At 44.5% G+C, this 26,878-nt stretch overlaps 1 protein-coding gene across 7 annotated transcripts in view; it reads right to left on the reverse strand.

Moving 5' to 3' along the window:
- Positions 1–18,708, reverse strand: part of SCHIP1 (schwannomin interacting protein 1) — a 127,789-nt gene extending 109,081 nt beyond the window's left edge. The window contains exons 1-2 of one of the 7 annotated variants that reach the window (XM_082625178.1): positions 18,621–18,708; positions 16,801–17,487 (exon numbers count right to left, since the gene is read on the reverse strand). In XM_082625178.1, coding sequence (XP_082481304.1) covers positions 16,801–17,487; positions 18,621–18,674 — 741 coding nt within the window. In that variant the 5' untranslated portion in view covers positions 18,675–18,708. Of the gene's footprint in view, positions 1–16,800; positions 17,680–17,704; positions 17,983–18,013; positions 18,157–18,620 lie in introns of those variants that run through there. The other 6 variants (XM_082625179.1, XM_082625181.1, XM_082625180.1 and 3 more) reach the window with 6 other exon arrangements.
- Positions 18,709–26,878: the final 8,170 nt, after the last annotated feature.

Genomic DNA, 26,878 nt, shown 5'->3' on the forward strand with positions numbered 1-26,878 from the left:
AAATAAGCAGTTATTGTGTGATGAAAAGTCAGAGGGGCTAAATTCCAAATAGTTGGTGTGGTGGTTTCTAGGAGAAGTGGAAAGCACATGGCCCTTGGAGCCAGAGGGACCTGCACTAGCTCTGTGATCTCACCACACACTTCAGTTTTTTTGTCTATAAAATGGGAGAAACAGCATTCAACTTGCCCCATCGTGCATTAGGCAAATAAATGAAAAGCAGCCAGATCAGTGTGTGCCCAGTAGGCACTCAATAAGCAACAGCTTGTTTCTCTCATTAAAACAGGCTTAGGGCATGTCTCTGCAGTTCTCACAGCATCATGGCCTTCTTCGGCAGCACCTGCCACATTTGTGTCCTTATATGATTTATGTGAGTCTCCCCTGCTTGACTGCAAGCTCCGTGAGGGCAAGAAGCCCCATGACATGACAGCCGCACGTGAGCTTCTGCCCATCTTTATCCGCCATACCTAACGCATAGCAGATATGCAAATATATAGTCACTGACTGAATAAAGCTAAGAAGAAAAAATAATGACATATATTAAGGAACGTCTTGGCAGACATCATGCAGACATCATATTGCAGACTTTTCACTTTGCTGAAAAGTTTCACATAAGCAATTTTAAAAATATAGCTTTTGCTCCAAAATGAATTCAGAAAATTTACCTTCTCAAAGCTTGGAGACTTGCTACACTTACAACATACTTACTACAACTTACAACATAAAAGCACAATTTCTATAAAATAAGGGATGTCTAGAAGACAATCTTTAATCCACATTAAAAATCCATGAGATTTATACCATAATATTGGTTGTTTTTATGCCCCTAATCATAAGGATGCTACTACTGCTGTTTTGGGCCAGGTCTACCTGATTCCAGAGCCTGCTGATATTCACTTCCTTATACAAAGTCTGAGCTGCATCAAGAGGACACGTCTGGACTGGCATCAGAGGGCACCTTTCAGCTCAGTGTTTGAATATTGGTTATAACACCACCAGCCATAGGTTGAAGTCCTATGTGGTCCAGTTACCTTTGCTCCTTTCCAAGGCCACTGATCGTCTCCAAGGCCACAGATGGCTGTCTTTACTTCTGGCCAGTCACCCTATAAATGGGTACCATGGCTCACAGGGTCAGGGAAGTAGGAGGGTGTGAGGTCAAGAAGCCCTGGGTAGCTGAATCATGAGATCTCAGCATAGGATGTCAATGCGGCATGTTCTGTTTATGACACCTTGAAAGTCACTTTCACTTTATGTGGTTATTTCCTCACCTATAAAAAAGAAGGGGACTGCACCCAGCATGAGTTACCCTTCTAGCTCTAAGGACCATTCCACCTTTGTTTTTTTATATAAATTTATTTATTTATGGCTGTGTTGGGTCTTCGTTGCTGCGTGTGGGCTTTCTCTAGTTGTGGCGAGCACGGGCTACTCTTTGTTGCAGTGCGCGGGCTTCTCATTGCGGTGGCTTCTCTTGTTGCGGAGCATGGGCTCTAGATGTGCAGGCTCAGTAGTTGTGACTCATGGGCTTATTAGTTGCTCCGCGCCAGGTGGGATCTTCCTGGACCAGGGATCAAACCCATGTCCCCGGCATTGGCAGGCGGATTCTTAACCACTGCGCCACCAGGAAGTCCCCATTCCACCTCTGATATTCAATGATTCTGTGAAAGACTCGAAAAACCTTAAAGGCCTCTACTTAGTGCTATTGGCCCTACAGCTGTCACGTTTGAATCTGAGCCATAAGTCGAGAGACTGCCTACTGTTAGTTAGGGTTCCTGATTTGAAAGCAATAAAACCAACCCTGGCTGATTTAAGCTCAGAGAATCAACAGGAGGTGGGCACTGAGAAACCAGGGGAGGCAGGGAAGGTTGGGAAGCAGAAGCCATGGCCGTGGTCCCCTCATGGGAAGGGTTCTGCAGCAGTCACCACCGCGAGGAGGCCTCCCATTGCTCCTGAGGGCCTCGCAGGGAACGCTCTAGACCCAAAGTCCCAGGGGAGCTCTTCCACCTGTGGCAGAGTCAGGGGAGGGAGAACCTAGGCTAAGGTTGCCCGAACAGGAGTCAGCCACTTGCAATTGCCCTCCCACCAAAATCGCACACAGCAGAAAAGAGGTAATTCCCTAGAAAGAACCTGGGTGCTGTTAGGAAGGGTAAACCCATGCTGGGCAGAAACCCCATGCACATCCACCGCAGGAGGAAGAACCTAAGAATATAGACGTCAGTGATGTGCATACGTCCCATCCTCGAGCATAGCATCTAGTGAATTTCAAAGGAGTATATAAATTGAAGCAGCTAGTAAAACCATTTGGCCTGCAATATCCTGTGATAAACCATAATGGAAAAGAATATAAAAAAAAGAATGTCTAGGGCTTCCCTGGTGGTACAGTGGTTGAGAGTCCGCCTGCTGATGCAGGGGACACGGGTTCATGCCCCGGTCTGGGAAGATCCCACATGCCGCGGAGCGGCTGGGCCCGTGAGCCATGGCCGCTGAGCCTGTGCGTCCGGACCCTGTGCTCCGCAATGGGAGAGACCACAACAGTGAGAGGCCCATGTACCGCAAAAAAAAAAAAAAAAAAAGAATGTCTATATGTGTATAACTGAGTCACTTTGCTGCACAGCAGATATGGGCACAGCATTGTCAATCAGCTACACTTCAATACAAAAAAAAAAGAAAAAAAACATTTTGGTCTGGAGAACACACAGTTTTCAACCTGATTATATGGGTTTTACTGAAAGAAACATTTACTTAGTAGTATCATAATCCACAATACATTGAACATGTAATTAGTAAAAGAATTCTGGGAAATTTGTAGAAGTCCTAAGAGGAAATCACTGATCCTGCCAGCCAAACCAGGCCACCCAAAGGCAGGGAATGAGTAACCGGAACGCTCCTTATGAGAAGTCACTGAGTCATGGGGACATCCTTCTATTGCTGATAAAACTATGCCTGGAGCCCACAGCCAGTTTAGTTTTGAAAATTCGGATTATTCAATCAGTCAGCAAATACTGAACATTCTGATATGCCAAGTTCCTTTCCTTTTCCATTTTCACGAGTCTCAAACCTCTTTCCTCACCATTTCTAGCCTGTGAAGTCTCCCAAATGTGTTCCTCATGACTTAGCCCTCATTTCACAGCCTGAGTGGGCTTTGTCCCCCAGGCCACTTACACCTCTTTCCAGTCAACTGTAACTTACTCCCTTCTGCGGGAATTTTCACACCACAGGCTCACAGAGCCTTCACAATTCCATCAGACCCTTAACTTTAAAGAAGGAGACTCCCAGGCCAAAATGCTGCTTCCTCATTAAAAAACAAATAAACATATGATATTTATTTTTCTCTTTCTGATGATGGTTCTGAAGAACCTAGGGGCAGGACAGGAATAAAGATGCAGATGTAGAGAATGGACTTGAGGACATGGGGAGGGGGAAGGGTAAGCTGGGACGAGGTGAGAGAGAGGCATGGACATATATACACTACCAAATGTAAAATAGACAGCTAGTGGGAAGCAGCCGCATAGCACAGGGAGATCAGCTCGGTGCTTTGTGACCACCATAGCGTGGGATAGGGAGGGTGGGATAGGGAGGGTGGGAGGGAGGGAGACGCAAGAGGGAGGAGATATGGGGATATATGTATATGTATAGCTGATACACTTTGTTATACAGCAGAAACTAACACACCATTGTAAAGCAATGATACTCCAATAGAGATGTTAAAAAATCATTAAAAAACAAATAAACAAACGATTCAGATGTTGGCGAGCCAAATACCGTTCCAAAGGACAGTGACAATTTGAGGCTGGCCACAGCCTGTGAAAGCAGACGATGGCTCACAACACAGTCCCCTGACTCCTGCCTTCCTGCTTGGAGGAGCCTGCCCTCCACAGGCCTGTGGAGTTTCTCTCTTCACCTGCCTCTGCGGATCCTTCACAACACATGCCTCCTGCAGCGGAGAGACTGAGGGAAGCCAACCTCATCGGAAGAGGAGGTAGGAGTCTTCAAAATGCATCTACAAAGCAAACGCACTAGCAGAATCTTTGTTCAAGTTCACTTGGGATGACTTTGTGGAAGCCGAGAGACAATACGAAGGACCCAACTCTCCCCTCTCTCCTCAAGCCACAGCCTGTATGTTATTTATTACCTTTGTTGGGTAGTTTTAATATAACCTTCTTGATTTTAAAAGCTAATATAAATCCAATTAAAGCCTCCAGTTTAGGTAATAATACTGTGCCAACGTTCATTTCCTAGTTTTGACAAGTGTACCACAGTTATATATACAACACACACACTGACATATACTCAAACTGTTTATTATATTTGAAGAAATATCAGAAAACAAGTATATTTCTCTTAATAATTATATATGTGTATATTATATATAATATACATATTATATACAATGTTAACATCAGGGGAGGCTGGTAAAGGATATTCAGAAACTTTCTGTACTATCTTTGTAACACCTCTGTAAATCTAAAGTTATTCCCAGATAAAAAGTTTTTTTTTTAAAAAAGCTAAGTGAACATTTCCCATTTTTCTAAAGGAAAGTGAATTAACACCCCAAACTTGTCTCATTTGTTTGAAATCTGTTGACTTTGGACTTCTAGCCAATAGTTCTAAAGAAGAAAAAAAAAACATCCCAATCTCTATACTTTCAATAAGTCCTCCTAAATACTATATATTTAGTTAAATAAAAACAATACAATTCATCAATATTAAAGTTTCATTAGATTCTATATAACAAAAAATTTTATTAGAACTCACCCCTACCACCACCCCTTGGAATTAAATGGTCTCAGATGAGTTTCCAGCAGATAAAAGAACTGAGGCCACATATCCTGCATTGTATGTGTGTGTGTGTGTGTGTGTCTGTGTGCACACGCATGTTTATGTTTAAGACAATCTGTTCTTAAAGAGCCCTTCCCTTTTCATCATCATAAATAACGAAATACCCCAAATCCAAATAACAAATCAATTTTTGAACTGCTCTGAAGATGAAAGAGAAAACTAAATTCTAAGTAATGGAATGTATATAAAAATAAAGTGAAATATAGGAAGGTGTGTACCTAAGACTCTCTTATTTTTTTCCTCTGGATGTTGTTGTTTCAAATTACTTTAAGCATTGAAAGGGGGAAAAATGTTACGCTGGTGTCAGTAAATAAGACCAACACTCCTTCAGGAGTTTTCCTCCCTGACATCTCTCATTTCTAGACTCTTACCAAACCTCTTAGCAAGTCATCCCCACCTCATCCCCACTTCAGGTAAGTCATCTAACATCTTTGTGTCTCAGTTTTCTTACCTGTAAAATGAAGGGGTTGGGTTAAGTGTGGGATGGAAAACTGGTAGCCCAAGGCCATCTTCTGAACCACAGACCTGTTTCTTAGCTCCATAAAACTGTATTTATTTAAAGTTATTTGCAGTGTATTTAGTATTCAAGATACTTCTCATAAAAACCTGGGTCTTGGGCTTCTCCTGACATATCATAACTCTGAGACTCTGGCACAGCAACAAGTCAGCAGTATGAAAGAACAGCTGTCTTCTGTCCCTGGGACCTGTCCTCCACTCCTCTCATTAGTTTCCTCCGTGGCCTCTGGAAGCATCTGATCTTGCCACCCTTGCTGTGGAGTGCCTTCCAGCTCTAATATTCACATTCTCAGTGTGATTGTTTGCTAGTAAAAGAGAATTTCAATTTGCTTCCAGTGCACTGGACTTTCTGCAGAGGTCTTACATGTTAGTTTAAGCACAACCATTGTACGTTTACTTTGTTGAAAGTTTCCATAAGAAACACAAGAAAAATACATCTAATACTGAAATCACCATACCATAGTAGAGCCAGTATTCAGAAAAAATTTAAATTACTACTGCCTAAAGTTGTTCTTCTAGAACAAGATCTTACTTTAAGGGCTATTTGGGTCAGACGGTGGGGTCACTGTTGGCCGGATAACAACTCTAACAGGAGATCATTGATTACATAACTTACATAATTTAAGTATTCAAAAATAAAATCCCAGTGGTCTTGTCTTACTCCTCACAGAAGCAATTTTAGAGTGGAAAACAAAAAGGACAGAAAACTTAAGATGTTGTTGCTTATAATAAAATGTCAGACCCGGTCAAAATGGACCAAAATTATGTAAGACTGCACAAAGAAAAAATTGTAATTTTCATAAGTGGCATAATTTTTAGCCACTGGTGCCATGAGGAGAAAAACAGAAGGCTAAGTTGGTTTTGAAACTATGTGAAAACATGTTATTTTTATAGGAGTGGAGATTAGGCTTTACGTTCTTTGCTAAGAAGACACTGTGCCAGGTTCCCAGAGGTCCAGACCCTTCTTATTTTAGAAAGAAGTTTAACACTATTCTTTCTTTGGATGGAGAAAATGGGGGTACAAGCTATCATGCTGATGGACTTGACATTTAAAATGCCCTAGCATTTCATAACACAGCAACTTTTCTGTTTTTATTTTTTTAATGCTCTAACCTCAAATCTAAATTTAAAACACGGCTGGAGATCTCAGGAATTACGAGGAAATTACCTCATTCCCTTTAAACTTTTTTAGACAGCGAAGTTCTTTCCATATATGGCAAACCAAGAAGGAAACAGCATCAAGAACCAAGTAGCTGTCTAGACTTACCTGTTGTTTTGTTCGGGGCATGTCTACAGGCTATTAGTGAGCAAGCGGTCCCTGGCCACAGCTAGCTGGCCTCGGAGAGTGCCTGTCCTCAACTCTCCATCACTAAGAGGTCCATGAGGGAGCCTGGCCAGGGGCTCTGGCCACCAGAGGTGCCCAGTACTAGAGGAGCCACTTTCTTATGGACTTTGTATTGGTTCTCTGCACAGACAGGTCACCCACACAGGAGTGAAATGGGAAACAGAGGCAGGCTGCAGATCACAGCAGGGGGATCTGAGAGGAGGAAGCAATGGGTATGTGCTGCCATGGGGACAACGACCTATCAGCCTGGCTGGTGTGTGTCCAGAAGGCGCCAGTAGAAAATCTGCCTGTTGGAGGCCTGATTGTGAGGCTGTAGAGATGCTGCTTTGTTCTCTGCTCTTCCTCAAGCACCGTGAAAACAACCCCATCCACCTGGGCAAATGGAGCATCACCTGGAAAAGCCCCCAACCCCACGCCACCACCACTTTCTTGATAGAAGCTTTTTGTAACATTAAAAAAAAAAAAAGAAAACCAAAAATTCACGAATAACTAAGACATTTATTTCTACAAGGAAGAGTTTTGAAGAATCAATCATCTCTATTAGGACATGGGTAATAAAACTCTTGAATTGATGAATCTGCAGAAATCAGCTGCTGACTAATGCAATGCTCCTTGTAATCCATAAAAACTGAAATTTTTTTTTGGTATACTATGCTAATATCCCAAGGAAGATTCACAATCACTTTCATGAGTCACAAATATTAAGGAGAGACTTTGAGAAATGGAAGGAAAAAAAGAGAAAGGTGACATGATATTGCTGATGATGGATACACCAAAAAGTTCACTCAATTGCAAGTAAATACAAAATATTTGGATGGAGATACAGAGGTATCAGTAAAATGTACAGGTGCATGAGGCAATTATTAGGAAATCTGATATACAAAGCTAGACTGAAGAAAACTGGTAACTTTTTCATTTCCAGTAAGCTTTGCTTTAAGTATAACCTCATGTCAGTAAAACATAACTAAAAAATATTTTACAAGTACTTTAAAAACCATCAACCTGGTACTGAACAAGCAGTGGTTGAGTTCATTCCTATCACCTGGTGTTTCCTAGCCTAAACCATCACCTTTTTTTCTCTCTCTCTTTTTTTTTTTTTTTGGCTCTGCCACACACCTCCCAGGATCAAACTCGGGCCCTGGCAGTGAAAACGCAGAGTCCTAACCAGTGGACAGCCAGGGAATTCCCAATGGTCAGCTTTGAATCGCATATATTGATACTTTATAGAGAAAATACCACAAAAGTAGGAAAAAATGGGAATAACCTATAATAACACAAATACTGAAAAACAGGTCAGGTGGAGAGAATAAAATTAGGTTAAATATATGTATGAATGGAAACAGAGAAAAACAAGTGATGAAAATTGGGGATAGAACATGCTTGACATAATTATTTAACAAATATATAAGGAAAATAACAGAATCATTCACAAAAGTGAATAGTAGTAACCAAACCAAACCAAAACAAAGCAAACACACCAAGAACATCTGAAACAATGAGTGCTCTTATGGATTTCATAAGACTTGGTAAATGAAGGAGAGTGATTATTACAACTCTCCTGGACCTGACAAGAAGAAAGAGTGATGATTCACTTCTACAGATTTAACTGGGAAACTCAAAAACGTCATACGGGCAACATAAAAACCCAAACACATCTCCCTTCCCTGACGTCCATTTTTCTATTCCTAGTTTTCATCCATGTTCTAACAAAGCCAGTGTCCTAATAGAGACTACTTTATGGGCCTCTCCTGAACTCCACAAATGCTTTTCTTTCTAGTCTCTTCTTGGTTTTGTTATTTTGCTCTTTTTTGGGCTTATAATAAACGATTCACTTAAAACTCTGTCTAGTTAGAACAAAATGTTTCCACTTGTGCGGTGAGCCACATGGAAATCTTCTTCGCCCTGTCTTTCTGAACCCGGGCACCGCCTCATAGCCTGACAGTCAGTCAATGGACGGATTGTAAATGGAAGTGACATGCACAACGGTCAGCCCTCACCCTCGCTGCTCCCTCCTCTGCCTCCTGGTACTCAGGCGGCTCCTTTCACGGTCCTCAAGGGCCAGTCAGCCCTGAACCTATGAGAGGAGAACACTGCGTGTTGCCCAGTGCTGGAAAGGAGGGTGGACAGCCAGGAAAAGGTGTTTACAGATGGGAAAGGAAAAAGGACAGAAAAAAAAAAAATCTGTCAACCCAGGAAGAGTACTGTTCTGCTGGCAGAAATACGGTGATGAGCTGAAATCCGAATGGAAGGAAGCAATTTTATGATTGTATTGCAACATGTGTTTTAAAAAAAGAAAAAGAAATAAACAATAAAATGAAACTTTTCTATCAGGTGATAAAAATTAGAATCTACTTCCAGTCTTGAAGCTCTTAAGTGATGAGGCTAAATCTATCCTCCAGTTAAGTTGTGAAAAGACTCTTTTTTAAAAAGGTAGCTGAAGGAGGCCGAGTTCATTAAAAGTGGGAATTGTGAGTCAGGTGACTTGAGGCTGGGTCAGGCCTGGGCTGAGGAAGGTGGGCAAAGACATTTAATCTTCATAAGCCTGCTTCCTCCTTTGAAAGTGGCGAGGGTTTGATGAGATGACCTCTCAGATCCTTTCTATCTTTAAAATCCTATTACTTTTCTATGAAAAATGCTCAGTTTCATAAATGGCACTTGAATTTCTACAAAAGCTGTGTGCAAAATAATCTCCCAGTCACTGACAGTATAAAGCAGCAACAGTACGAAGTGTCATCTGTCCCAACAGCTCAGGGAACATAAAGCAGCTAAAGAAAAGCATTTGCAAAGGTCCTTGTTGTTAAAAAAAAAAACAACAACTTAGGACTGAGTTTCAGAGGTAAGAAAAAAAACCATTCATGTCTTCAGAGGCAAACGTCCAGGAGTAAAAACAAATTTCTATTTTAAAATGCAAATGTAATGTCACAGAGTCCAGATAAACTTTTAAGGAAGGATCTGTAATTACTATTATTAGCATTAATAAAGTTCGTAGTATACTGGCTTTGAGCAAATTTAAAAACTAGACAGAAAGGTGGTACAAAATACATTAACCAGGTAACAAGTATTCATCAAATGTCCAGTCCTCAGGAAATGCCTGAGCCTGTACATGTATGTGTTTGAAGGGGAGGACAGATTTAAAATAGTTGGGCAGATAAGAGACATACCCACAGAAAGAGAATGCAAACAATGTCACTGAAAGAGCCTGGAACCAGAGATTGACAGGTCTGGTTTGAGTTTTGTCAGCGATGAGCCTTTTATTTATTTATTTATTTTGCGGTACGCGGGCCTCTCACTGTTGTGGCCTCTCCTGTTGCGGAGCACAGGCTCCGGACGCACAGGCTCAGCATCCATGGGTCACGGGCCCAGCTGCTCCGCGGCATGTGGGATCCTCCTGGACCGGGGCACGAACCTGCGTCCCCTGCATCGGCAGGCGGACTCTCAATCACTGCGCCACCAGGGAAGCCCAGGGATGAGCCTTTTAAAACCTAAGAATGAGGAGGTGGAACACAAGTGGAGTAAGAAGTTCGGAAGAGAGGTTGCTTAGAGCCGAGATGATCAGGCACAGCTTCCCAAAGAAGCTGAATCAGAGCACACCTTGGGGAAGAGAGTGCTGGGCGGTTTGGTGGACAGCAGCGTCCAGACCTGCTCCAGAGCAAAGGGCTCGTGCTGGGCCTTCCTGGGAGTGAAGTCACAAGGAATGCCAGGCAAAGGTTCTAGAGTTGAAAGTGCATTCTGAGCTAGAAAGGGATGGAGGAAGGTGACATGATGTCGGTGGTGAGATGTTCAAACAGCTCAATGAATGTGTGATGAGAATATCTCTATCTGTTTTTCAGATCTGCGGCACGACAGTGATCCTTAGAATGTTCTAAAGGACCACTATGTGCAAACCGCTTGGTGGGCAAAGATTTCCTTTCATCCAACTACAGTATTTTCAAAGGCTCTTCTGCAGTAGGATGAACTATCTGATGGTAGCTGAAATACACAAACAGAGCCTCAGAACCTGTGGTTTACCTGCAACCTAAGTTTTTGGAAAACCCAACCATATTTCTTTAAAGTCTTGAGTACATGCTAATGCATAGAGCAGCCTTTGCAGCTCTTAAACAGAAATCAACATAAATTAGAAAAGCAGACGATGATGACACTAAACGTTTCAAGGTAAAGGTTGAAGCAAAGAATATAGCTGGCCTGGTTATGGTAAAAAAAAAATGATTTTAACACTGTCATGTCGTGCTCTCTAAGAGGGATAAGTGATAACTACAAACCACTCAGAATGTTTTCACTGTGGTATCCCAGGTTGATGAATCACATAACTTATTAAACTTATAAACTTTACTGTATTTTGCAGGAATAATAAAGACCTCTTAATTCAGTCTCTAAAAATGGGAATTCATGCAATTTAAACATAGCCTGAGTAACTAAGGAAACAAACTACTCAGCCATTCAAGCTACTTTAGTAGTGTCATTGACGGAGAAGGAGTAACTAGGCTGTAATTCTTTCAGAATAATACATTGAAAATAACCTGTAATTAGTACCATTCTCGGAAGAAATGTAGGTTATTTAAAGTTTGCTACTAGTTAATAGTACAAACAAATAAAAAGACAAATTGCTTTCAAGTACTTTGGAAATAACTTCATCAGAATTTGCTTTCAATTAACATGTTAATTAAAATTATTCTTATCTTCTCATTAATGGAGGAAAATGCATCTGTCACAGGCAGTAAAAAATAATAAAACTGCAATGAAAATGTGTCAGGTCTACAACTAGAACTCCTCTTTAATTTAAAAAAGAGTCCTTTCCTTTTTTTGAACAATGGGTGTAATGACTTTGGTTGGCTATAAAATGTGATCCTGGTACTTTGCTGTTGTTTTCTCTTAAGAGGTAGGGGATCAGTCACCCCAGTCACCTGAAGAGAGATGTCCTGCAAACCCCCAAGGACACAGATGGAATACACCAACAGGTGGGAGAGGAAACCAACATCAAATGGTGCAAATTCTTTGGAAAACGGGCAACTTCTCAAACAGTTAAACACACAGCTCCCATAGGATCTAGCCATTCCACTCTTCGGTATTTTCCCAAGAGAAATGAAAGGATATGTCCGTACAAAGACTTGTACGTGAATGTTCACAGCACTTTTTATTTGTCATAGACAAAAACTAGAAACCACCCAAAGGTCCATCAACCAGGGAGTAGGGTATATCCATAAAATGGAACTCTACTGAGCCATAAAAAGGAATGAGCTATTGACATACACAATAACACAGATGAATCACAAAATAATTATATGCTGACTGAAAGATGCCAGACAAAATTGAGTACATATTATATGATTCCTTTTACATTAGTTTTAGAAAATGCAAGCTAACTTATAGTGATAGAACTAAGATCAGTGGTTGCCAAGGAACAGAATGGGAAGGACTGCAAAGCAGCAAGAAGATACTTTTGCGGGTGAGAGATAGATGCATCACCTTGACTTTAAATGTGCAGTTAACTGTATGTCAATTCTACCTCAATGGAGCTATTTTTTAAAAAATAAAGAATCAAAAGGAGGGAGAAGTAGGAGGGAGAAAAAAGGGGTGAGTTTCCAGAAGCAGAACAGACTCAGCATGGAGGATCACAGACTCTGAGGGAAAGAAAACCTCACAGAAGGACCATGGAGAAAAAAGGGTGAAGTTATACTCCACTTAGGAAGACGAGTAGGTTGAGGCAGTGGGCACCCCCCCTCCACTTGGTGATGGGGAGGCAGAAGAATGATACTGTGACACACTAAGGTCCTGGAGAAGCAGGAGAAAGACAGAGGCTTGGGGCTGTGCTCAGAAGAGGGAAACGGGAAGAGAAGCTACAGGTTTCCCTCAGGACTGTCCCTCAGGATTGTCTGCGCCAGTTCCCATAGAGCAGGCAGGGAGAAGAGAATTGAGGATGAATGCGAACAGATGGGGGCAGGACTCACGTAACTTGGCACGCTGGTTCTAAATCTCACTCCTGGGTCGTGTGTGGCCCTTGAGTTTACCAGGGGTGTTCACACACCTGCAGGCCCAGGGAAGGACCATGAGAAACACAGGGACACGGGATGGGGGCGGGGAGGGGTCTGGCCAACTGGAGGGGGCACTTCCAGGAGTAGTTCTGGTTGTTGGGTGAAACCTCTCCCCTCCCCCTCCGCTCCCCCCTCCCCCAAAGAGTGCTTCAGGCACAAGGGAGCTGCTGGGGATGAGGCAGTGGAATAAAGTGACCTCGCTGCCCTCAGGGCTCTGACGTCAAGGTGAGGGGTTGGGACGTTGAGGAGGGGGTGGGCTGCGGGAGGCGACGCAGGTTTGTGATGGAGCAGCCCTGAGAAGACAGCAGGAAGTCAGGCCACCAGAGCTTCCTTCAAGACTCCCCAGGCACCTCCTGCTCTGACACCAAAGGTGGTTCCCAGGAGCCTCCAAGCTCATCCCCCTCCACTGGCACCACGGGAGAGATGAGCTGCTCACAACTTCACAAGGTAAAGGTCAGCCCTAGGTTTTAAGTCCTACCCAAACATTGTGTGTTTTTCAATGTGCCTCTAAATCTTCCCTGGATTAGAGACAGCTGATCGTCAACACATCCTTGCGGATCTCAGGCTTTCGTTTTGAGTGTATCAGTGTAGCCAAGAGGAAGAAAGGGGCGTTGGACAGGGATGAGGAGGCTGTCGCTGCTTTGCTGGGCAGAGCCCAACGTGTTTCCACTCAAACCAAACCAAACCAAACCCTGTCTGTGAGAAGAGACTCGTAAAGTCATGGGGTTTTGATTATTTCCTAGTTTACTTAACATTAAGGAAATCCAAGAGAGGACTGTCATTAGGAAACCCTTTAAGTTATTTCAGGAAGGTGGAAGCTCTTTCCTTTCCTTTTGTTTCAACTAATTTTGAGCATCAAAAGGAAAAAACCTAGCCTGGCATCAGAAGGAAGGACAAAAGCCCTTTCGTAGTTTTCTTACTGGGATCTTCGGCAAATCTCTTAACCTCTCTAGGCCTCAATTTTCTCAACTGTACAGTAAGGGGGCTGGCTTAGGTCTGGGCCATGTGAGTCTTATAAACACTTCATTTATTCACTATTTGAGAACCTACTACTTCTCAGACACTATCGCACGCACTAGGTTCCAACAATTAAACAACGCAGGCAAGACCCCTGCACTCCAATTCGATTCTAAAGAACCAAAAATGAAGGAGAACTGAACATGATAATGTCAGGCAGTGATAAGCACTAAGAAAATACACGAGAAGTGCCTTGGTAGGGGGTGGAGTGCCTTACTCTGTATTAGGGAGGGGGGCCAGGGACAGCCTCTCTCAGGAGGTGAATTGAGCACAGTCTGGAATGATGAGGAGGAACCAGCCACTGGATTCCCAGCAGAGGTAACTGCACAGGCAAAAGTCATGTGGTGGGAATAGCTTATTTGGGTCTCTTCACAGGTGACGGAACTGTACCTGCCTTTTTCATTTTATACCCCTCCTCCCAGTACTATGTATTAATTTCACTTAAATGTATTTACACACAACTTTTTTTTTTTTTTTTTTGCGGTACACGGGCCTCTCACTGTTGTGGCCTCTCCCGTTGCGGAGCACAGGCTCCGGACACGCAGGCTCAGCAGCCATGGCTCACGGGCCCAGCCGCTCCGCGGCATGTGGGATCTTCCCGTACCGGGGCATGAACCTGTGTCCCCTGCATCGGCAGGCGGACTCTCAACCACTGCGCCACCAGGGAAGCCCTACACACAACTTTTTAAGGAGGAGCAAAAATATCACTCGATTTGAGCAACTCCTTCAGGACAGACTTCTTCTTTTGCACCAACTCCTTTGTTACTCTCAAACTTCTGTCCTCAGGGTTATAAATTCTTGAATTTATTCCAGGCAGGAGTAAACAGGATTTTAACCAGTGTTTTCCAAACTTTTATGACAGCGACCCATAGTGGGAAAGAAATCTTACACTGTAACCCGGCGTCTACATAAAACTGAAACAAAACTTTCTAAAAAAAAAAAAAAAAAATCTTACTGTGACTTCCTGCAACACACGGCAGTACATTCTATCTTTTTTAAAAAGTGATAAGGTGATTTCATGGGGAACTTGCAATTTGAAAAACACTATTCTAAACTAACAGCAGCTAGTAATTTTGTTCCAATACAAACCAAAATACGGAAAATTTCAATATTAAACAACTTCACAGGCCACTTCCTTCTGCCATTTTTTTGTACATATACTTACTTTGAATCGATGGAACCCAAATTTCGGTGTGACTTGTGGAGGAAATGCCCAGGGGGGACATTTTCAGGAGGGCGAGGGAAGGAGAGGGGAGGAACCCACAATGCAAACTGTTCGCTAGGTGAGGAGACAAGGCACCCTCAGGTTTCAAAGATGGCCCAAGAAGGAAAGATTCAGTCTCTACAACAATAAGGAAGAAGATGTGTGTGTGTGTGTTGGGGTAGGCTGGTCTGTTACGTTAGCCATTAAATTATAAGTTCCTGGGGGTGGGGACGGGGAGTCTGGCTGCATCCCTACCTCGCTCACCGTAATTCCAGGCCCACGTGGTCAGATGTGTAACTGCAGCGGTGAGAATCACACCTTGAATTTAGCACAGAACACATGGGTGCTCAAGAACTTTTTGAATAATGGAACTCATTGTCATCATCAAACCCTAACTTTGCATGTATACACAATTATTACATTTTCCTGGAATGTAAAAATGTCAGGCCATAGTAAAGGAATCTTATGTATCTTCAAGTCACTGTTTAAGTCCAGGGAGCTTAATCAGGTATTTTTCTCAGCACTAGGTGGGAAAAGCATGTTTTGAATTGCAAGGTACAAGACAGAGTACTGGCTGTAATGGAAAGATTCCGTGTCTGCGAGTGGCCATGGTAAACAGCTGGTATTAAAATGAGTGTGTTAATTTAATAGGTAGTTTCTCAAGGGACACTAACCAGTGGGCTCTGTCAGCCAAGGGCTCTCTCTGATAGAAACCGTGCCAATTAACTGTCCTTACCCCTGAAGTCAGAAGTGCATGCACCCAATTTCCAGTAGCCCCAGGGCCCTGGAGCCGAAAAATTACACCTGCAAGCAAGCATTCTCCCACACTGCCACACACAGAAAGCAGCTCATTTAAACTGTATGGCCTTCAGCCCCATTTAGGATCCGTTCATTAATGATTTCAAATTACAACTGTTGCTTTATCTCAAAACAGTGATAAATAGGGGAGCCACATTCATGACGCTTTTCTTTTAAGTCATTTATCTGCTCTCCTCTCAGGGGCAAAAAAGATGTTGAGACAAGTGTGAACCTGCCAGAGCTTCTTATTATAGATGTATCCCTCCTTCCCTCCTTCTCTCTTTTCCACTCCAGCACCCTTACCTCTCTGGGTTTCCTGAACTGAGGCACAAGCCTCCGGTAAGGAACTGCTTATCAAAACTAGGAGGGATTCAGCGGAGAGGGGGTGAGTCAACCCACAGAGGAAAGAACCACTCCCTCATCCCAGCAGGTCAATTCACCCGTTCCCTCAGGTCAACAATAGATCGGGTTTCAGAAAGGAAAAAATCTCAGAGGAGGGCGGTCAACCCATTACAATTCAGGAGCATCCGCTCAAACGCCAAGAGGGAACAATCCCTGTTGCCTCACCGGAGGTGTGGGCAGGCGAATGCGTGCTTGTGCGCAGGGACAGCCTGTATATGGACGAGACATTAGTGGCAACGAAGGGACACCCACCACGGCTGACAAAGCCACAACTATTACGACCTGAAATATCACCCACGCACAGGCCACCGACTTCGGTGCCAAAATCTCCCCGGATTTATTTTCAGGCAAGTGACTCACAACCTCGTCTCCATAAGTAATTCCATTAAAATGAGTCGTTGGTTCCACTAACCGGACTTTCCGCTGCCCTCTGGCTGCCCCTCCCTCCTCTCCGCCCATCCTGCAAACCCAGACAGCTCAGAGACTGAGCAACGGTACCCCAGGGGAGCATAAGTCAGGCTCTCCTGCCCGGCACCCACCCTCGGGGCAGGATGAATGGGGCCGCCGCCGGGCGGGAGCGCGGGTAGGGCGCGTGCGGGCTGTGCGCGGGGTGTGTACGTGTGTGCGCGCGTGGGCACGCACCCCGGGCAACTTACCGAGGTGGAGTTGGTCCTCGCCTGGCCCTGGTTCCGCACCTCCTGCTCCCGGAACTGCAGCCCAGCCAGATGCTTCTCCAGAGCCTCCCAGTCCATAGGGGGCACCGGGGGCTCCTCCGGGACGCACGTCCCGCTGTCCGTGGGCTGAAGACAGAGGCTCCCGGCCGCCGGGCCCCGGCCACCGCGCCGGCCCCCAGCCGGCTGAGGCTTCTGGACCGCCCGGCGGGGGCCCCGGGAGCCGCTCGGCCGGCTGGCCACCACCACGTTGCCATTGTGCCTGAGGTCCTGGGGGTCGTGCGGGTGGAGGTTGCCGTTGGGCACGGGGGGCGGCATGGCGGTGGTGGCGCCCCTGCCGCCGCCGCTGCGGGTCCTGGCGCTCACGTCCCCCGGCTCCTGGGCAGGACAGCGGTCATCCCGGTACCCTCGCTCGCTGCGCTCCTCCTCGTCTTCCTTCTCCGCGTCCTCCTCCGGCGCCCACTCATTAATCACCTTCTTCTGGTAGACCGGGAAGGGCTCCTCATAGCCCTCCAGGGCAGACACCAAGTCCAGGCTGCCCCCCGGCGACGGCGAGGATTTGCACTCGGAGCAAGGGGTCACTTTGGTGGAGTTGGACTGCGAACTGGCGCGGCTACTGCTGCTGCTGCTGCCGGCGTCACTGCCTAGATCCATCCCATCCTCTCGGTAATCCTGGGGGGAGGAGGCAGAAAGAGTGAGCCGCCGGGCCGAGCCTGCTCCGGCCGCCGCCCGCCGCCCGCCGCGAACGCCCCGGCCCAGGGCTCCGCGCCCGCCTGGCTGGAGGTGCGCCCCCCAAAGAGGCCTGCGGGGGGGCAGCCGGCACCAGCCTGAGGCTTTCCTCATCCCATCCCCTCCCCTGCGACAGGCAGACTTCCTCCGGGTAACTAACCCTCAAATCAGCAAAGGGGGTGCCCAGCCACCGGCACGTAGACTTTCCATAAGAGGGACCCCGGGGCGCGCATGGACTTTGTTTTAACCATTTTGCGCCGGGCGCGCCCCCGCACCCCGCCCCAGGGATTCTCCGAGAACCAGACACTTTCCCAGAGAATTATAATTCCCTGGGGGCGGGGACCGAGAAGAGGGTGGGCGGCTACTAAATTCGCACCTCGCGCAGGGCGCCGAGACCACCCCCTACCCGGCCCCGCCCCGCCCCCGCCGGCGGCCGGGAGCCCGGCTCCGCTGGCGAGCCGAGCTTTACTTTCTAAGGAACCGCAGGCAGCTCGGAGGTCTCACTCCCGCCTCCGCGCCTCCCCGGCCGGCCCCTCCTCGGCTCGCCGGAAGGCTCGGGGTGGGGGCCCAGCTCCCACCGGGCAGGGTGGCCCCCGCGGCCCCCAAAGGTGTGCGGGGCCGGGGCGCGGCGGCCGTAGCTGCAGGCGCCGCCGCCGCCCTGGGGGAGGGAGGACGCGCCCTGCCGGCACGGAGCCGGTCCCGCCACCGAGCATGCCCAGAGGCTGCCGGGCGCGGCGCAGTCCGCTCTCCCGGCTTTCTCGGAAGCAGGCTGGGGTGGGAGGCCGGGCGGGGATCGCGTTGGAGGGGCCGGGAAAAGGCCCGAGGGAAGGGGACTCGGGGCTTTAGGGGCGCAGACAGGACCACTTAGTAGGGGCGGAGCCCTGGGGAGGGTGGTGAATTTTAACCCCCAGACACACTCATATTTCCTGGGAGAGCCTCAAGCCCTCTCTGCGGGGCTCATTACCCCGCCTAAACCCCCGCGCATCCCAAAGCGCAGGCCCGGTGCCTCCCAAACCCGCGCGGAAGTCCCCAAGTGACCCCTTGCAGGACCTCCCTCCCGCTACATGCGCACATACACAAGCCCATGTGGGAGTCCGAGTGACGTGTGCTTGGTGGTCATGCACCATCATTTCCCTTCCACCTTCCTCTTCGCCGCTTCCTCTCCCTCCACCGCCCAGCTCCAGTCAACTGGCCGTCTCCCCTTGTAAGTTCAGGCTGTGGGTGGAACCTGTTGCGTTAGCTCACGTTTTCTTTCCCCTCCCGGCTGCACGCCGAGGATGACCTATGAGAGGTGTGTGTATGAGGAATGGAGGAGTGTGAGATGGGATTGCTGTCTGGCATGGAGGTGGGGAATCTGAGCTAAAGGTTTGGGCGAGCCTCCAGAGTCCCCTTTGGCCACCTCCAATCAAGGGGACATTAAAGGAGGGGAAGAGGTGGGTGTCAGGTCACAAGCTCCTGGCACAGACACTGGCTTAGCTTCCTTAAATTTTTCAGGAAACCGAGTCGAAAAAAAACCTCTGCTGGATTTTTCAAAACACAGCGACGGCCTTGGTTTGGCAGCCCGTCCTCTTTAGGAACAAGGTTCCATGGAGGGAAAGATAACCAACACTTGGAAAACGGATATGGGTCACAGAGCACCTTTTAAGGATTAAGAATTTACTGTGAAGAAACTGTTACCGAACCCTGGGGAAGTAGGAAATGCCCTCTTCTCTGATTATGAAAAACAGCACTTAGAAGTTAAATGTCCTCCCACAGGGAAAAAAAGATAAATATGTGTGGTGATGGATGTAACTAGATGGGGGGAATCCTTCCACAACATATATGTGTGTGTGTGTGTGTGTGTGTGTGTGTGTGTGTGTGTATTTTCACCATAGTGGACACTTTAAATATCTTACAATTTTATATGTCAATTATATTTCAATAAAGCCAAAAAAAATTTTTTTAAGAAAAAGAAGAAAAAAAGAATCTGCTTAATTTTACTACAGATTGGGGAAAACCAGTTTCCTTGAACTTCCAGATTTGGGCCTGTTACTGATTATTCCCAGTGAATTCTAGTCTGGACCAGGCCACTACCCTGGCTTGGCACCCTCCAGATGGAGGAATGGGGGAATGCTTGGAATTGTTTAGTAGGGAGTGGCTGCCACCCTGACATTTCTTCTAGGTCCTAAATGGGAGAGACCCTTTGTTTAAGTGATTTCTGTGAAGTGTGACCCTTTCCTCTCTTAGGTAGGCTTGAGCCAGGGAAGATAAACTAATCTTTTAACTTGTCTGGAAGCAGCTATCTATCTTATGAATAACAGGAAAGGGGGCCTTCTGGTCTGGCCCCTTTACAGCCCTTCTATAAAACAGGACTGATTATAACTTAAAATATCTTTTATGGTGACATCTGTAAACAGCCTGCCCTGTGCTCCAAATATGGTTTGATTTTGAGGTTGCTGTGGAGCCCTGGGTCAGCTGGCTGCCCCCCTGTGGAGTAGAGGTGGCCCTGTGAGTGTTCAGAGATATGGGAAGAAAGCATTGGGTGCGTCCTGGGAACTAGATAGCTGCTTTTCAAGTCACCATGTGACTTGGCAAGGCTTAGGTCAGAAAAAGCTCCCTGCTCTGTGGCAGGACAGAGGTAGACAGACAAGTATTGATCAGCTGGGGTGATAAGGGAGAGTTGTGGTCTCCGTCCAATTTTCAAGTATCGGTACCTCCTCAGCCAGCCACCCAGACTCCCTCCTGGGCTCTGGTTCAGCCCCTTGCTGCCCAGATGGTCTGTGTTCAGGGAATGCAAAATGACGCCTTAGAAAAACATTTGGCAAGGTAAATCCACTGCCAAAAATGCATGGCATTTCAAAGCCAAATAGAAACATCTTTGAATTATCTGTCCTTTTAAATTATTTTCTGACCAGATATTCTGGATCAGATGGGAAAGTGCCAGGTTTCCTTTCTTTTCTTTTCTCTTTATGAAAGGTGCCTGGCTAGCCCAGTTCGCATTCTGTTTCCAGCTATCCATCTCCTGCCAAGAACCGTCCCACTTTGGAACAGGAAGCCCTGCCAACTGCTAGGCCAGCAACAGTTTACAGATATGTCCAGCGGGATGGAGAGATGATTTGCAAAGTGATTGAAAGGCCCTGTCTTCCTGTTTACAGGAACAGTTCCTCAAGTCAGGGGCTTGGGGCTTACAGACTTAGATTTGTCCCCTGCAACCTCTGTAAATTAGATGTCAGACGTGTGAGTCAGATGGGTGTCATCCCAGACTAGCACCTTTCCCCATCAATCACCAGGGTCCTGTCCCTCTCAATACCCACTGTCCCCACCCTAGTCTAGACCACTGTGTCCTGAAATAACTAAACAGTCTCCCTACTCTCTCTGCCCATTCTCTGCAAGCAGCCAGAGTGCCTTTCTAAAATGCAAATCTGAGCAAGTCTCTCCTTGCTTCATTAACCAACCACCACCCCACGCCTCCTCCCACACCAGGGCTCCTCACTGCCCTTAAAGGAACTGCTTCCTGCCCAACCTCCCCCAACTTCTTTTGGTTAATTTCTACTCATCCTTTAAGTCTCAGCTTCAATGCCACTTCCTCCTGGAAGGCTTCCCTGATTCTTCGTACCCACCCAAAGGGGATCATGTGACTTTCCTGTGTTCCCATGACACTCACTGAACTTATCACATATGCTGAATCCAGGTTGCTGTTTAATTTCTTATCTTCTTTACTAGACTCAAGAAATCCATTTTATATCAAGACCCAGGCCACACATACGTATAAAAATATTTTTAAAGTTTCCAAAACTCTTATTTTGTAAAATTCTATCCTAAGTCATTGAAAACAAAATGTGGTCACACTTCACCACCGACTTCACAACCCTTAAATGGGTCAGAGTTCCTAGTATGAAAAAGTACTCTAAATTCCATGAAGGAAGGGGCCATTTCTATCTTGTTCATGGTAATTGAAATGGAATAGGAACTTGCTATTTGTTGCTGGAATTATTAATAGTAACATTTAATCCTCAAAAACCCTATATATATTTTTAAAAAATAGTTTCTCCATCTATAGGTAAGGAAGCTGAAGACAGTAAGGTTAAGTAACTAACGTCAAAGCCAGGTGGCAGAGCCAGGATTTGAACCAGGTAGATGGGCTTCAGAATCCTTGCTCTTAGTCATTGAGCTAAGAGCTCAGCATCCCTTGGTCCAGATGCATACAGATGTACTGACTAAGCAAAAATATCAGACAGGGTCTCCTTGCAGCAACCTCAATGAGTTCTCTGTCTCCTGCCCTGCAGAGCCTCCTTGGGCAGTATTTATGTCTATGCAGAGGAAAAGGCAGCTGGCAAGAGCAGCTGTTCCCCTCCGCTCAGAGGTGCTCCAGTCAACCTCCTCAACTGTCAACAAGTTCAGCAATAATCAGCAAGTTGAGGGATTTCATTGTCTAAAGGAAGAGTATAGACACCTCAGAAAATGAATTTCACATTGTTATGAATTAGATGCCTTAAGTTCCCCCCAAAACAAATCTTTTAAGAAGGTAGCCACCCTGAGATTGGGGTATTCATTTTGACATGGATAGGAAACTGTCTGGAATAACAGTCTAAAGGTATGGATGAGATCATCTTCCTTAGGGGTCAGTGCTATTTATAGGATTTTAATCTGTAAAGGCAACATGTGAGAAAAGGCATGACTGAAATATTTATATCATAAAGAGTAAGAAGAAGTGGGGAAAAGATTTATTATATTTGCTGAAGGAAACAATAGCAAAGATCAATAAAACTAAAAGCTGGTTCTTTGAGAAGATAAACAAAATTGATAAACCATTAGCCAGACTCATCAAGAAAAAAAGGGAGAAGACTCAAAACAATAGAATTAGAAATGAAAAAGGAGAAGTAACAACTGACACTGCAGAAATACAAAGGATCATGAGAGATTACTACAAGCAACTATATGTCAATAAAATGGACAACCTGGAAGAAATGGACAAATTCTTAGAAAAGCACAACCTTCTGAGACTGAACCTGGAAGAAACAGAAAATATAAACAGACCAATCCCAAGCACTGAAATTGAGACTGTGATTAAAAATCTGCCAACAAACAAAAGCCCAGGACCAGATGGCTTCACAGGCGAATTTTTTCAAACATTTAGAGAAGAGCTAACACCTATCCTTCTCAAACTCTTCCAAAATATAGCAGAGGGAGGAAGACTCCCAAACTCATTCTACGAGGCCACCATCACCCTGATACCAAAACCAGACAAAGATGTCACAAAGAAAGAAAACTATGGGCCAATATCACTGATGAACATAGATGCAAAAATCCTTAATAAAATACTAGCAAACAGAATCCAACAGCACATGAAAAGGATCATACACCATAATTAAGTGGGGTTTATCCCAGGAATGCAAGGATTCTTCAATATATGCAAATCAATCAGTGTGATAAATGATATTAACAAATTGAAGGAGAAAAATCATATGATCATCTCAATAGATGCAGAAAAAGCTTTCAACAAAATTCAACACCCGTTTATGATAAAAACCCTCCAGAAGTAGGCACAGAAGGAACTTACCTCAACATAATAAAGGCCATATATGACAAAGCCACAGCCAACATAGTTTTCAATGGTGAAAAACTGAAACCATTTCCACCAAGATCAGGAACAAGACAAGGTTGTCCACTCTCACCACTATTATTCAACATAGTTTTGGAAGTTTTAGCCACAGCAATCAGAGAAGAAAAAGAAATGAAAGGAATACAAATCTGAAAAGAAGTAAAGCTGTCACTGTTTGCAGATGACATGATACTATACATAGAGAATCCTAAACATGCCACCAGAAAACTCCTAGAGGTAATCCATGAATCCGGTAAAGTAGCAGGATACAAAATTAATGCACAGAAATCCCTTGCATTCCTATACACTAATGATGAAAAATCTGAAAGAGAAATTAAGGAAACACTCCCATTTACCATTGCAACAAAGAGAATAAAACACCTAGGAATAAACCTACCTAAGGGGACAAAAGACTGGTATGCAGAAAACAATAAGGCACTGATGAAAGAAATTAAAGATGATACAAACAGATGGAGAGATATACCATGTCTTTGGATTGGAAGAATCAACATTGTGAAAATGACTGTACTACCCAAAGCAATCTACAGATTCAATGCAATCCCTATCAAACTACCAATGGCATTTTTCACAGCACTAGAACAAAAAATTTCACAATTTGTATGGAAACACAAAAGACCCCGAATAACCAAAGCAATCTTGAGAAAGAAAAATGGAGCTGGAGGAATCTGGCTCCCTGACTTCAAACTATACTACAAAGCTACAGTAATCAAGACAGTATGGTACTGGCACAAAAACAGAAATATAGATCAGTGGAACAGGATAGAAAGCCTAGAGATAAACCGACGCACATATGGTCACCTTATTTTTGATAAAGGAGGCAAGAATATACAATGGAGAAAAGACAGCCTCTTCAATAAGTGGTGCTGGGAAAACTGGACAGCTACATGTAAAATAATGAAATTACAACACTCCCTAACACCATACACAAAAATAAACTCAAAATGGATTAAAGACCTAAATGTAAGGCCAGACACTATCAAACTCTTAGAGGAAAACACAGGCAGAACACTCTATGACATAAATCACAGCAAGATCCTTTTGGACCCACGTCCAAGAGAAATGGAAATAAAAACAAAAATAAACAAATGGGACCTAATGAAACTTAAAACTTTTGCACAGCAAAGGAAACCATAAACAAGACAAAAAGACAACCCTCAGAATGGGAGAAAATATTTGGAAATGAAGCAACTGACAAAGGATTAATCTCCAAAATTTACAAGCAGCTCATGCAGCTCATTATCAAAAAACACAAACAACCCAATCCAAAAATGGGCAGAAGACCTAAATAGACATTTCTCCAAAGAAGATATACAGATTGCCAACAAACACATGAAAGGATGCTCAACAACACTAATTATTAGAGAAATGCCAATCAAAACTACAATGAGGTATCACCTCACACCAGTCAGAATGGCCATCATCAAAATATCTACAAACAATAAATGCTGGAGAGGGTGTGGAGAAAAGGGAACCCTCTTGCACTGTTGGTGGGAACGTAAATTGATACAGCCACTATGGAGAACAGTATGGAGGTTCCTTAAAGTACTAAAAATAGAACTACCATACAACCCAGCAATCCCTCTACTAGACATATACCCTGAGAAAACCATAATTCAAACAGAGTCATGTACCACAATGTTCATTGCAGCTCTATTTGCAATAGCCAGGACATGGAAGCAACCTAGGTGTCCATCAACAGATGAATGGATAAGCAAGATGTGGCACATATATACAATGGAATATTACTCAGCCATAAAAGAAATGAAATTTAGTTATTTGTAGTGTGGTGGATGGACCTAGAGTCTGTCATACAGAGTGAAGTAAGTCAGAAAGAGAAAAACAAATACTGTATGCTAACACATATATATGGAATCTAAAAGAAAAAATAAAAAGGGTTCCGAAGTACCTAGGGGCAAGACAGGAATAAAGACACAGACGTAGAGAATGGACTTGAGGACATGGGGAGGGGGAAGGGTAAGCTGGGATGAAGTGAGAGAGTGGCATGGACATATATACACTACCAAATGTAAAATAGATAACTAGTGGGAAGCAGCGCATAGCACAGGGAGATCAGCTCGGTGCTTTGTGACCACCTAGAAGGCTGGGATAGGGACGGTGGGAGGGAGATGCGAGAGGGAGGAGATATGGGGATATATGTATATGTATAGCTGATTCACTTTGTTGTAAAGCAGAAGCTAACACACCACTGTAAAGCAGTTATACTCCAATAAAGATGTTAAAAAAAGATTTACTATATTTGCAAAATTCCCAAACGAATTCTGAAGATATTAGCCCTAACGCTGAACCTTCTCTAAGTTGTGGCATTTAGAGTAATAAAGAAATGGCTGGCAGAGGGGTTTGTATTTTATCTTTATTACATGAATTACATGCAAGTCACACGCAGTACACAATGCTCTCCTATTTCATCACCTGAGTGTAACTACATGGTAATATTTAACAGCACTATGGCGTGAAGTGTCCTTGATATAGAACATCTGGGGTTTCTTTCCAGCCCTGTCTCTAACCGCCTTTGTGACCTCAGTTTCCTCAGGAAGGGACTGGATTTCATGATCAGGGTATTAAGCAAATATTAAGAATTAATTGAATGAATGAATAAGTGAATGCACTGAAAGGAAATGTCTCTGTGTCATTTTATCACTTTCCTTCTTGGGAGATACAAAGTTGGTTCCTCTACTAGTTCAAAACCAAGGTCTATTTCCCTTAGGTAGGTTGAATACACGGTTTCTCCTTTATTTCTGTAGAGCAAATGAGTTGATCTTAACTTATTAGTCTGTATGTGTAGATATTTTGGAGATGGATCCTATACACACCTAAAATAATTTTTTCTTTCTTCCACTTATAGAGCTATATTTTAGTGAAAACAAACTTTAAAGAAACATTAACATCTGAAATGTTTTGATTCTCTAGCAAACCATGAGATTGCATTTATTTCCTACGTTTTCCTCAATAAAAATGAAATAGCAAAATGTGGGCAAAACTCAGCCCTTAAAAGAGAGCTCCAATGACCTATTTTCTAAACCTGAAACCAGGACACTTGGCTTGACAAATACTACAGCACTTACAGAAACTAGGTGAATGCATGTTTGAAATGAAGATTACCCTGAAAAATCTGTAGGCATTGGTAAAGAAAGCAACTCTAACTGTGACAAAGGGACAGCATCTTTATCAGAGAAAAGTCACACAGAAGATGTCAGTCAGGACCTTAGCATATGGCCACACAGAATGTGCCCTGTACAGTGCCAGGAGGATTGTGAACTGCACCACAGGTCCTTGCCAGGAGGGGCCACTTGGCACCATTCCCATAGATGGCAATGTAAATGATGCCCCCTGGAGTTGTTCAGTGCACAGCAGTACATGTAGGTTCTATTAGGAACTCCACTGATAAGAAATTTGTTCTCTGTTGACAAGATTGGAAGAGGAAGGCCGCTGTTCTTTTCCTAATCAAGTCATACCTCAGATTGGATGGCACTGACACAAATTCAACTTGTCTAAACTCTCCATCTTTTTCCAGAAGTTTTCTGTCATCAGGTTCTACTTTCCATTAAGTTCCTTGCAATTCTTGAAAATGCAAGTCTGCAAGCAACTCTGAATATTTTTTGAGCTTTATTGAAGGGTATAAATTACATAAAAAGACGTTTAGGAAAAGCCGGGAAAGTTTGTAGACACACTGCATGAGCTCAGGGAAGCGTTACACGTGATGGGAACTGAAGC

This window comes from Mesoplodon mirus (assembly GCF_964341445.2).
Source record: "Mesoplodon mirus genome assembly, chromosome: 6".
In the NCBI taxonomy this organism is placed as follows: Eukaryota; Metazoa; Chordata; class Mammalia; order Artiodactyla; family Ziphiidae; genus Mesoplodon; species Mesoplodon mirus.